Here is a 13761-nt window from a genome sequence, read left to right as displayed (position 1 = left end):
ATTCAGTGTCTCTGGGAGAATATGTATCCTTTAAAAGCATTTTGCCAGAATGATAACATAAATGTGGCAGGAAATAACACTACTGTTATTAAACATACAAATAATGAATATAGTACTAAAAAAGCATATATGAAAAGCAGAGATACTTATACAACAATTATTTATATAGAAATTTTCATAAGAACATGGTATAATACTGCGTCATATGTCTATACAAAATAAGGTTGAACAAAATAAGATTGAATTTAGATATTCATAAAACTAGGAATAAGTGTCGCAAAGTCTGTTTCATATAAATGAATGTTTACCTATTTAGTACATTTTTTATAATTGATAGGAGTAGAAGACTTGTATGCTATTTTTGGTAGGCTGTCAGTATTTTTGAGGAAAACCCAATTGCGCTTATTAACTTTTATGGCTTAACGATGATTGCTCTTCCTTTTCCATACGTTCCAGTAATTATTTCCAGAAGATTTATCATGATCTCAGATACGTTTTTATTTAAATTTTGCTCTGACTTCTGTGTTTCCCTTGTACCTATGTTGTCCTTTCTAGGGATATCATGAATAATAAAGTGTTTTACCAGCACCCTAATCTCATGAGGGCTCTTGGGATGCACGAGACAGTGATGGAGGTCATGGTGAATGTCCTTGGAGGTGGGGAGTCCAAGGTAAAGAAAACCCTTTGATTCTTGGGATGCCATTTATTGTAACCTCCTAGAATATGTACATGGCATATTCTTAATGAGAACTTCTGTAAATTCTATTAGGACTGTTTTTTAAAGAACACTTTTTGAAAAAAATGAACAAAACTGTACAGACTGAGAGTTGGATATGCTTCTACAGTCATCCTCCAGTATCCACAAGGGATTGGTTGCAGGACCTTCCTGCAGATACCAAAATCCACAGATGTTCCGAGTCCCTTAGATAAAATGGTGTAGTATTCGTGTATAACTTAATGCACATCCTCTCATATACTTTAAATCATTTCTAGATCATTTATAATACCTAATACAGTGTAAATGCTATGTAAATAGTTGCGGTCATGTAGCAAATCCAAGTTTTGCCTTTTAGAACTTTCGGCATTTTTTGCGTTTTGGTTGAATCCGCAGATGTGGAACCTGCAAATATAGAGGTCTGACTGTAGTTTCTTCTTTGATATTGAGAACAATTTTTCTTATGCCATGTAATTTGCTATCTCCTAGATTATCCTCACTTAGGGGGTATTTAGAAACCTTAAAAGTTAATACTATGCTAATTTTGTAAGATTTTGAATTATAAATCCATCTCCATCACATTAGAAGTCCATAACACAAGCATGCTGTTCAGACCCACCCGTTCCCTTGATTCAGACAACAGTTGGTTCCACTAAGTTCCTGATCCAGACCAAGATTTGAAGATGATGCTCTATAGCGTTTGTTGTAAGACACTAAGGTGCATTTTTAAATGATTAAAATTTAAAATAAAAAAATTTAAAACCAAACAAATAGAATAATATAATATATAACTCCATATAAAGCAGTACAATTTCATGACCTCTGATTTGCAAAATGTTTCAGTATTTTTTTTGAAATTTTAAAATGTAATTTTCAAAATATAGACGTGAGTCCATATTTCTCATGTTCCGACTACCAGTTAGACAGACTTATAAGGATATTTATAAAATACTCTGTTTGAGAAGGACTTGGAGTCTTTAGGGATTATCTGTAGTATACTAGAATAAGAGCTAGGTCTCAGGGGAGATGTGTTTGCTGGGGCCCAGCAGGCAGACATTCCAGGAAGGGTGTTCATCATAGGAGATGAGTCATGTGTCAGTCAGGGAAGATGTGAGTTCCCGGAATCTTAATAATAATACAACAGTGACACTGATGATAAGAACATCCTATTATGTGGTTCCAAATATTAAACTGGGTATTTTTCACAATATGTCTCATTGAACTCTCCCTCCTTTGCCTCAAGTAAATATTATCATCCATCTTATTACAATTTTACAGAAGAGAATCAGTGAGATTGCATAATTCCCCAAGGAAGCGCAGCTAATAATGTGAGTCAGGAATCATAGCTGAGCCCGCCTGGTTCCTAAACCAGGCCCATGCCACCTTTAGGTTTAGGGCTGTAGATTAATTCCAGATCAACCCATTGATGGCAGTGAGGCTTCAAATTAGTGCCAGGCTTGATTTTTGGTGGCTCTAGGACTAGATGAGTCCAAGTCTGGACATTCAAAGGTCTTCTGTACCTGAGGCTTGGCAGACATGGGCACACACGGATGGGCAATCTGATTGAGACCTCAACTTCAGAACTCAATTTTATAAAGATCCTTTGATTTCCCAGCTAACTAAATGCTCTTTATGTAGGAAATCACTTTTCCCAAGATGGTGGCCAACTGTTGCCGTTTTCTCTGTTACTTCTGTCGTATAAGTAGGCAGAATCAGAAAGCAATGTTCGATCATCTCAGTTATTTACTGGAAAACAGCAGTGTTGGTCTTGGTAAGTAAATGTATGACTTTCATTTAATCTTTAAGATAAAAGGGATTTACATATTGGATTTTAAAATTAAACTTTAATGTAAATTAAGTTGGATTAGTGCAATACGTATTGCATTTAGAAATTCAATTCTAAGTGAAAGTTTTTTTTTACATGGAATTCATAGTTGCAGCGCAATTCAGGTTTTGTTTCATCTTTGTTTCAATGAACAGCCTCACCAGCTATGAGAGGTTCAACGCCACTGGACGTGGCAGCAGCCTCGGTGATGGATAATAATGAACTAGCCTTAGCTTTGCGGGAGCCAGATCTGGAAAAGGTAAACAGCATCCCTGCCCCGTGTGTTTGTGTGAATTACACTTGTTCATAGTGGTTCCTCAAGATATTTAAGTGTAATTATACTATAGTTATAATTATTATAATTATAATATACTATGTATTAAAAATATGTTACACTTATATGTAATATTATAAGTTATAAAGAACAAAAAATTTGAGAAGGTATTTTCTCTGATCACATGCAGTTTTCTTTGGAAAGAGAATCCACTTACTCTATATTCTTTTGCGTTTTTGTCCTTTCCTGGTAATCTGCTGTCACTTTTGCTTTAATCATACAGTTTAGATTTCTTAAAAGAAATTGTTTTAACATCTTATATATACGATTTATATCACAGAAGTTTGCATATTACAGTGCAAGCTATCATTGATACACTGAAAGCCATGCACTCTAAGCATATTAGGCCACATATATGTTTACCAAAATATGGATAAATTTCCCCCATGTTTTAATTGCAGTTGCATTCTAAGTGGTCTTCCTGATCCCTCCGTTGCAGCCAGAGTGAGTCTCTTGAAAGGATCATATTAATCCTCTGCCCAGAACTCTCGAAAGACTTCCTATCTCACTTTGAGCATACACTTAGAGGCACTGCAATAGCTCCATCCAGTCAGTCTTAGTTCATTTCCTGCAATCTTCCGGGTCTCTCTTTTTGCTCCAGCCATGCTGGACCCCTTGCTGTCACTGGAACTTGCTAGGTGTGCTCGTGCCCTAGGGCCTTTGCCCTTGCTGTTCCCTCCGTCTGCAATATTCTTCTGCCAGACGTCCTCATGGCTCTTTTCCAGACATCCCTGCCAGTCATTGCTCCAAAGTCACCTTCTTTTCAGTTCTTCCATGTCCGTGCTATAGTTTAAATATTTATGGTTTAAAATTACATTTTAATATAAATATATTTTACTAAAATCTGTATATTTATGTATTTTTCAAAATCTACTCCTTACCATAATGTAAGGCCAGTGAGTACAGGGCATTTTTCCCTCTGCTACTCATTGCTTTTTCCCAGTCTTAACATTGGCACCGGGTAGATGCTCAACGCATAGCTGTTGAAAGCATGAAAAAGTGAACTCTTCCCCAAATCCTTCTGACATGCCAGGCAAGCGTCATGAAGCTTTGCATCTCTAAATAACCTCTGGAGAATTTTCTCCCGTATATAATTTGAAATGTTTTTATCTACACACTGATAAAATAGCTAGTATTTTTAAAAAGTAGACAACGCTGAACACTGAGTAGGCTTTGGAGCAACTGGAACGCTCATCTACTGCTGTTGGGATGAAAAATGGTTAAGTCAGTTGCAAAGCAGTTTGGCATTATTTTTAATAAGTTAAACATACCTAACATAAATATGCACCTAGCCTTTCCACTCCTAAGTAGTTACTCAATAGTAATACAAATATATGTCCACACAGAGATGTGTACATGGATGTTGATAATGGCTTTATTCATCTGAGCCCAAAACTGGAGACAGCTCACCAAACAACTGGTGAATGGATAAACAACACTAGGGTATTTCCATAAGTAGCGAGATGCCATGATTAGGCTACAAAAAGGAATGAGGGACTGACATGTACTCCAGCATGAATGAATCTCAAAGTCGTTATTCTGAGTGAAATAAGCCAGGCTCAGAAATACCCATAATGGATGACTGCATGTATCAGTGTCCTAGAACATGTAAGCTAGTTTGTAGTGGCAGAAAGCAGGTTGTCAGGACCAAGGCTTGTAGGGACAGATGGTCTGCAAAAGACACGGGGACCTGAGGAGCAATGGAAAATGCTCTACATCTTGATTGTGGGTTCTTACAGATGGATAAATCTCTCAAAGATCATTGAATTTATACTTTAAATAGATGAATTTATTGTACATAAATTATACCTCAATAAGGAAGATGTAAAATATTTTTAGCTGTATTATTTATTTATTTTCAAGCCTGGCTTAGCTTGTGACTGAGCTGGGTGTAGCTTATTTTGTTTGATAAGTTGCTCCTCCAACCATCTGCTACCATTGATAGTGACTTCTTTAGGGATTCCTTTTTTTTTCTTTTTAGGGATTTCTTTTAAAACTGGTTCTGTTAATGAAATCTTGTATAGAGAACCAACATTCACATAAGACAGAATATTTTAAAAGGCTGAGCTAAGCAGAAATTTTAATGTGTTAAGTTTAACAAAACAGAAAGGTTGGTAGTATTATCCGAAACTTAATAGACAGTGAAACCGTGGTTCAAGATGATACACTAAGTTCTAATACAAGTCAGATTTGAACCCAACGATATTTGACTCTGAGCTTAGTTTTCTCCACTTCTCTAGGTGTCCTCTCACACACACCCCTTCCCCCATTAAACTGATATTTTATTTTGGAAATAAATTCACTTTTTTAAAATATCATCGTATCTCAGATGGATCTTTCACTATCTCAGATGGATTCAGGTTTTACACCGGGCCAGAGGCCATTAGGCATTTTTGAAGTTTATCAAATATTATGACTCTTGTAGGTAAAAGTCTCAAATGATATGAAATTTAGGAATATTTTTCTTTCATAGAGTTCATTCATAAACATTTTTACTGTGATAGCACTTTGTTACAGTTTGTCGGTATTTCTTAATTCTAAGGTTTTACTAAAGGGGGTTCATATAGACGGTCATGAGATTAAAAAGAACTTGCAAAAATGCATTCGTTTTAAACGAATAATAACATTTGGTAATAACATTTACCATGTCTAGTGCAAGCTTCTAATGAGTATCTCACCCAAGGGGTAACGTTTTTGCTTATCATCTTGTTTTTGCAGGTAGTGCGATATTTGGCTGGTTGTGGACTGCAGAGTTGTCAGATGCTGGTGTCGAAGGGTTATCCAGACATTGGGTGGAATCCAGTTGAAGGAGAGAGATATCTTGACTTTCTCAGATTTGCTGTCTTCTGTAATGGTAGGATGAATCGCTTAGGGTCTTTTATGGTCATTATTAAAACTGCAAAAAAAATAGATGTATAAAATAATGAGGCATCCCAGCATTTTCATGAAGGAAGTAGATAGTAGTAAAGAAATTGAATATTTTATAATCAGTAGGCTTTTTCACAGTAATAATTTATTTTGTAATATTTATTTTGATCGTGATGCTGGGCTTTCATTATTAAACAAAAATGTTTAGGCACTTACATTCTTGCTGTTTTTATAATTAGACTCTAATAATAGCTAGGATCATGACTTCACTTCCTATAACAAATTAACAAAAATGAATAGTTTATACCTCCATCGTGCTTTTCTTTACTTGGAAAATTTTAAGTGCAAGAAAAGAAATTTACTGAGTCTTATGGACAGAACACTAGTAATTTGGATTCAACTTTGGCTCTACTACTACCTTATCAGGTTTTAGTTATTTTGCTTTAAATATAAGCAGATTAGTATAACATTGTTTGCTCAGAACTTCCATGTAGTCAATGTTTGCTTACTCCTGTTCCCCGTTTGATCTTAGGGGAAAGCGTGGAGGAGAATGCAAATGTCGTGGTGAGATTGCTCATCCGGAGGCCTGAGTGTTTCGGTCCTGCCTTGAGGGGGGAAGGTGGGAATGGTCTGCTCGCAGCCATGGAAGAAGCCATAAAAATAGCTGAGGATCCTTCTCGAGACGGTCCCTCACCAACTAGTGGATCCAGCAAAACCCCGTAGGTCGAGTATACGCACTCTTAAGATTAAATGATACTACTTGACTTTTAATTTTACAAAATATAATTTGCGTTCTCGTAATTGCAGTGTAATTCTCTGGTACTCCGGATTTCTTCCCTTGAAAATGAAATGTGTTTTGAGAGAAGGGATGGAATTTGCTGCTGGAATAGGGTGAACGAACCAAGAGGGACCTCAGGAAGATTGTACGGATTTAGTCGAAAAAAACTTAGGTTGTAGGAGGAGATGTATTTTGTGAATTTTCTCAGGGCTCTAGGGAGTAGTGAGTTCTTACAAATGATGGCAGGTGAGCCTTTGAAATTAGAATAGAGTTTACTGGGAGGTTAGCTGGAACGAGTTTTCATGATAATAGTAAGAGAGAAAGAGACTTTTAGCAAGAGGATGGGGACTTAACTAAACTGGTGTGGTGGCAGAGAAAAGGGGATGTTGTCACTTTGAGGAGTAAAATGCTTTATTAAGGTCTTGGTGACCAGGGAGGCAGCGACTACCTTACATTTCTCCATAGTCTTTGTTGTTAATACTTGATTCCAGCAATAAATTCATCCAGGCATGTTGCTTCCTTTTTTTTTTTTTTTTTTGGCCACATCACGCGACACGCAGGATCTAGTTCCCCGACCAGGGATCGAACCCATGTCCCCTGCAGTGGAAGCATGGAGTCTTAACCACTGGACCTCCAGGGAAGCCTCAGCTTCCTATTTTTTTAATCTGTGGAGCTGAGTGTCCTGCTAGGGGACCATGTAACCACACTGCTAGCACCACTGGTAAAGATATAACATAGGGCTTATTGGAGGCAATTTTCCAAGCAAAGAGGTAGTCTTGCAAACCCTGGTTCTCTCACTTAGAGACCTGGCGTAAATATTCCATCGACAGCAAGGCCAGGGTTCCAGGCTGGGAGCGCTCCAAGAGCAAGTTACATATTTATCAGTTAGCTGTTGAGGAACTAGGAATCCCTTAGTTTTTCCAACAAGTAGAAAATATACCAAGAGATTGCTGGTCGAGTACCACCTGAGCAGGTGTGCACCTGAGGACCTTGGGAACAGCATTGCTTGCGAGGAACAATATTGTCAGCAGGCCTTGCTGTTACTCTGCAGACTGCTGAGTCCAGCTGAGGCAGCTTTCGGCCAGGCCACTAAACGAGGAATGGCATGATCTTCCAGGGCCATCCAAATTTGTCTCTCATCAATGAGATGATGAAATATTTATGTTTTTCATGTTGTATTACTTGGGAGTGAGTGGGTGGGGCAGAGTAAAGAGAGGTGAGTAAATCAAATCACGTTTATGAAGTACTCTGGGCAAATCACCGTACTGGGTGCCTTGTATATGTCATCTTATAGGACAGATCTTTGTCACCCTTTCTCTAAATGTATGCTGTGGACAAAAGTAAACTTACCAAGTTCTTCAATCAATTATTTTCTGTTAATATCTTGTCTGCCAGTAGAAATGAGCAGAATCCATCAAATTAATAATTCCTCTTTTTTTTTCCATTTTGAAGGAATCTTAATATTAAAGTTCCCACAGATGGCTTCTTGGTGATAGAATCTCAAATCTTGTCTTTGACCCATTTTTATTTTCCTTTTTGAAATGTCAAGCTGTATATTAAACACATATGTGAAAAGTGTCAGAAGAGGCAGAATTAATTACCATACTGGTCCCTTTCCTCTGAGAAGTATGTAATAAATCTGAAACGTCATTTTATTATCCCGTTTGCTTTTCTTTCTGTTTCTTTTGAAAAATCCACTAAAGTGATACAGAAGAGGAGGAGGATGATACCATCCACATGGGGAATGCCATCATGACATTTTATGCAGCTTTGATTGACCTCTTAGGACGCTGTGCTCCTGAAATGCATGTAAGTGCCGTGGGGTCCAAGAACAAAAATCCTGGCTTATTCCTCTTTGTTAAGACATCCATCACTGGCAAAAACCACAAAAGTATCCAAAACCAGCAATCTTCACGCTCCATTAAAAATAATCGCTGCAGCCTCATTGCTGAACAAGTGTTTGTTTAGTTGGAAATATCTTCTTGGTTACAAAAATCAGTGATGAGATTTCGTTATGAGTCATTAATAGAATAGTCAGTTACTAATATATCTCTAAAACTCATATAAGCCTCCCCACACTTTTAGAAGGAAAGAACTTATTTTTCCTATACAGTGTCCTTTCCTGTTTTAGTGCATGCAGAAAGCCCCACTCCTATCAAGGGTTATTTCCTTGCTATATAATATTTAGTCCTTTTGAAGGAGCTGCTACGTGCTGGCCACTGGTTTAAAGGAAAGTGGGGCTGGGAGCAGGTCAGGGGAAAGGAAAGAGCTATGTAGACCCTATTGATTAGTGTTTTCATAAACTTTTTGACCAAAAGGTAATTGAAGTTCATGGAATGATACTTACTTTTACTCTGTAATGCATTCTGCTATTTTCTACTTTATTCTAATCTATTCTGTTTTCTTCCATTATATTAATTTAAAAAATGCTAACCAGGGCCCATAAAATTAGCTTCATGATCTGTTGATGGGAAACAGCCAGAGTATGAAGCATATTGACCAGTCCTGGGGAAGAAAGCAAATACACTTCTAACTGCTCTGAGCATGAAGCCAAAGTGACTGTTATAACACATCACCTTTCTCCCTACCCTTCGAATCTGTGTCTTTTTTTGGGGGGGGGGGGCGGTAAGGGGAGCGGGGTTTGCTTGTTTGTTTTTGGCTCTTTCTCTCACACCCATAGGTTAAAACTTTCTTGCTTTCTGGATGTAATCTTTTGTTGTGAACAGAGAGGAATTGCAGGATGTAGAAATATTAGAATGTTAGAAAACCTGGAGTTTGATTTTTTTGTAACAACTTAACTTGTTGTCAATGAGATTTTCATTATAGTAAATGGGAATAGACTATCAAAAATTTGTGTGCTGGAAGGTCATTGCAGAGAAAAAACTTTATGCTCACAATATTCATTCTTTTCCTGTTAAAGTAGAAGATCAAAGGAAACATGAGAGAAATTATGCTAATAAATAGAAGATTTTTGTTCTATTATATTAAAGGGAAAAACAACCAAGTGACTTAATAAGGGACTAACCTTGGCACTTCAGAAATTTATTCACCTTCAACAACCATTAATTGAGGACTTCCTAGGTGTCAGAAATTGTGGTTGTGTTTCACACTCTGTGGTGAAGGGACAGATGCGTTCCCTGGCATTGGAAGCTTCCAGTCTGTTGCAGAGACGGGCTGAGATCCTTGACTATGTCAGGTCCACGATCTTCATAGATACTTCATTAGCCAGTGAAGGTCTAAAACACCTGTTAGGATCCATGTTCACCATTTTCCCCAACATTATAAACCCATCCTTGGGAGAAATCAGGGTAGAATATAGGTGGACATACAATTACATTTTTATCACAAAACAAAAAAGGCTAAACCAGCCTAAATATTAGTATATGTTCAGAACCTAAAGATAATAATTTTTCCCTTAGTATTATTGCTCATGTTATGGATAGATATTTATATGTAATTTTGGGGGGTAAGCATTCACAGACTTATCAGTCTTAAAATACTTTAATACCCCAGAGAGGATAAAAACTATTATTCTAATGGATATACCTGTTGGCCTAGACTGCAGTATGTGACTCAGTGTGTGCTGAAGACAATGAAAATTGTGTGGCAAGTAAATATCTGTCTGTAAGCCTGAAACAGCACTTTCTGAGAGAGTTTCAACTTTATTATTTATTTTTAATTAAAAAAATTTTTAATTAAAGTATAGTTGATTTACAATATTATATTAGTTTCAGGTGTACAACATAGTAATTCAGTATTGTTATAGGTTATACTCTGTTTAAAGTTATAAAATATTGGCTGAATTCCCTGTGCTGTACAATATAACCTTGTATCTTATTTATTTATACATAATAGTTTATATCTCTTCATTCTCTACCCCTGTCTTGCCCCTCCCCCCTTCCCTCTCCCCATTGGTATCCACTAGTTTGTTTTCTGTAACTGTGGGTCTGTTTCTGTTTTGTTATATTTGTTCATTTGTTTTATCTTTTAGATTCCACATATAAGTGATCATATACAGTATTTGTATTTCTCTGTCTGACTTATTTCACTAGGGATAATACCCTCCAGGTCTACCCATTTTGTTGCAAATGGCAAAATTTCATTCTTTTTTGTGACTGAGTAGTATTCTGTTGTGTGTGTGTCTATCTATCTATATCTATATAGATATAGATATAGATAGATAGACACACACACCACATCTTTATCCATTCTTCTGTTGATGGACACTTAGGGTGCTATATCTAGGCAATGCTGCTATGAACATTTGAGTACATATATGTTTTCGAATTAGTGTTTTTGTTTTCTTTGGATATATACCCAGGAGTGGAATTGCTGAATCATAGAGTGGTTCTATTATTAAAGAGGTCTAACTTTATATATATATATATATATATATATATATATATATATATATATATATATATATATATATATATATATATAATTAACAGAAAATTATTTTAGACTTGTATTCCCATTCTTCTAATTTTCTAGATAGAATTAGAACATTGATTTCAAAAAGTTATTCTTTGTTCCTTTATTTTTCTGTCTGTAGTTGATTCATGCTGCTAAGGGAGAAGCCATCAGAATCAGGTCTATTTTGAGATCCCTGATTCCACTGGGAGATTTGGTGGGAGTAATCAGCATTGCTTTTCAAATGCCAACGATAGCCAAAGGTAAGGCGAATTTCCATTCTTTGTAATTCAGTTGGGCGTGGATGGTGTGATGTTTTCAATAAGATCATCAGTACCCACGGTTTCTTTCCCTGCAGCATAGTTACACTACCTAAGTTTCTTTTAAAAAATGATCTACATCTGTATCATTCTTCTAGATTCCACATATATGTGTTAATATACAATATTTGTTTTTCTCTTTCCGACTTACTTCACTCTGTATGACAGACTCTAGATCCATCCACATCTCTACAAATGACCCAGTTTCATTCCTTTTTATGGCTGAGTAATATTCCACTGTATAAATGTTAACGCATATATGTGAAATCTAGAAAAATCATACAGATGAACCAATTTGCAGGGCAGGAATAGAGATGCGGATGTAGAAAACGGATGTGTGGACATAGAGGGATGAATTGGGAGATTAGGATTGACATATATACACTACCATGTGTAAAAAAGATAGCTAGTGGGAACCTGCTGTATAGCACAGGGAGCTCAGCTCGGTGCTCTGTGGTGACCTAGAGCGGTGGGATGGAAGGGTGGTACGAGGGAGGTCCAAGAGGGAGGGGATATATGTATGGTGATTCACTTCATCATACAGCAGAAACTAACACAACATTGTAAAGCAACGATACCCCAATTAAAAAAATATATTTTTTATAAAATATTTTCTACATGCATTGTTTTTAAACAGCTCTGTTTCCAAAGAGATTTTAATTCTTTTTCAGGTGACATTTCAGTTTCCAGAAAAGGGAAATAAGCATCTCAACTGTTTTATCTAATGTCTCTCCTAGAGTTCTTTGGTCCCCTATTCTTCTCTTTCTTGACAGCAACACCTTAATTCACCCTTTTTGATAGTTTTCGTGGTCACTTGCTTATAATGCTTTTTTTCTAAAACAATGGTCATAGGTTTTGACTTAACGATTTAAAAATTGCCAGTGTGTTGAAAGAAGTGCTCTTTTCAAGACTGAGGAGCACATTTTGGAAAGATTTGTTTCTCCCCATTTTAACTCAACGTTTATTTTTCTTTTACAACATGCCATTTTTGGTTTAGAACTGCTTGTGATTAGTTTTCCAATGTTAACTCAAAAGCATGTAAAATAAAGTCAACAGACTCTCCATGTAAACGCCCAGAAGCTGTGATTCCTTACAGCCCTGCTCACGTTGGGTTGGGAGGAGATGGGAGGGCCCAGCTCAGGAAGGATGGAGTGAGGAGCCGATGCTTTACTGTGGAGGTGGTGATAAGGCCCCAGTTCTCCCCCACACTGAGCCCCTGCACTAGCCCAGACTACAACAGAAATGGCGCATGGCCTGGGCCCAAGGCCCAATTCCCTGTTGGTAGTTCACTCTCTGCCTCCCATAAAAAAATTTAAGCAGTTACTGAAGGCACCTAAAAGATACGTTAGGTCCCAAATTATACTTAATTCTCCCTTTTTCCAATGGCAGTTTTGCTCTGTTTTCCAGACTTTATTGGATATTGTTACATATATCATTTTTATACAAGCTTCTGATTTTAGAACGAAAACATAATTAGATAGGAAGGACACGTGATGACCCTTTTCTGTCATGAATTATGCCCAGAGAAGATTAGCTGTCAGTACCTCAAGTCTAGAATGAGGCGACCACTGTGTAATGGCAAGCGGTCTACCCTACTTGCGGGCCGTATTGTTAGAAGTAAAGTTTCGTGTTTGCTAACCTTACACACCCACATCTTCAGGTGATACAAACAGCCATGATAACTGAATACTCATTCTAAATTTAGGGAAAGCTGGACCTTAAAAATTGTCCCCTAGCTTTTTGTCTTCCCCACTTTAGGCAGTTTCTTTTTCTTGTGTATAAACAGACTCTCCTCATTTACCTTCTTTTCACCTTACTTCTAACTCGCGTTCATTTACTTAGCTAAAATATCTTGTCTTTCCCTTACATTCTGAGCCACAAAAGTGACACTCTCAGGAAAAAAGATAAGAATAATACCAGTGACACACAGATTAGGGAATAAAGAAATGCTAGCCTTTACGGTTAAAATCAGGAATAACAAAGAACCAAAAACAAGGACTCTAAGGGTGTCCAGATGTCCCTTTCAGAATTGCCCCAAAAGTCTCAATGTACCTCCTTTGCCTCCAGTTATCTGTCTTTACTAGCCTTTAAGATTTTCCAAGTTAGTTTCTTTCCTGTCCTATTTAGTTGGGTTATAGTAACGTTATGACTTTTTTGTCATAAATATGCAGTATATTGTCTACCTTAGGATTTAAAGGATTTTTTGTGAACTATCACAGTCACACTGAAAGCTAATTTTTAAAATACCATCTACTGGTCATTGTTAAATTGATGCTGTTTTTTTTTTTTTTTAACTTCTTTCTTTTTATGGAGAATGTAGACAGAAACTTGTATGTTTTTATTTTGCTGTGGTATGCATTAAATCAACTTTAAAAACTCAAACCATCAATATTTCTTCTTAGGTTTCAATGACAAGTCAGTTGGTTCTTTAAGCATCACCAGCTATTGTTGATAATTCCTATTATATGTTCTGTATTTAGTATGTGAAGTTGGTCTCTAAACATTAGT

The 13761-nt window shown here is 36.8% G+C and overlaps 1 protein-coding gene across 7 annotated transcripts in view; it reads left to right on the top strand.

Moving 5' to 3' along the window:
* Window positions 1–13761, top strand: part of RYR2 (ryanodine receptor 2) — a 732481-nt gene that overhangs the window by 526859 nt on the left and 191861 nt on the right. For all 7 annotated transcript variants that reach the window (XM_082425485.1, XM_082425482.1, XM_082425483.1 and 4 more), the window contains 7 exons: window positions 556–670; window positions 2354–2486; window positions 2696–2799; window positions 5593–5728; window positions 6275–6461; window positions 8224–8329; window positions 11076–11196. In XM_082425485.1, coding sequence (XP_082281611.1) covers window positions 556–670; window positions 2354–2486; window positions 2696–2799; window positions 5593–5728; window positions 6275–6461; window positions 8224–8329; window positions 11076–11196 — 902 coding nt within the window. The remainder of the gene's footprint in view (window positions 1–555; window positions 671–2353; window positions 2487–2695; window positions 2800–5592; window positions 5729–6274; window positions 6462–8223; window positions 8330–11075; window positions 11197–13761) is intronic.

Source organism: Balaenoptera physalus, assembly GCF_965194825.1.
Source record: "Balaenoptera physalus genome assembly, chromosome: 14".
NCBI lineage: Eukaryota > Metazoa > Chordata > Mammalia > Artiodactyla > Balaenopteridae > Balaenoptera > Balaenoptera physalus.
This window is presented reverse-complemented; position numbering and strand designations above follow the sequence as displayed.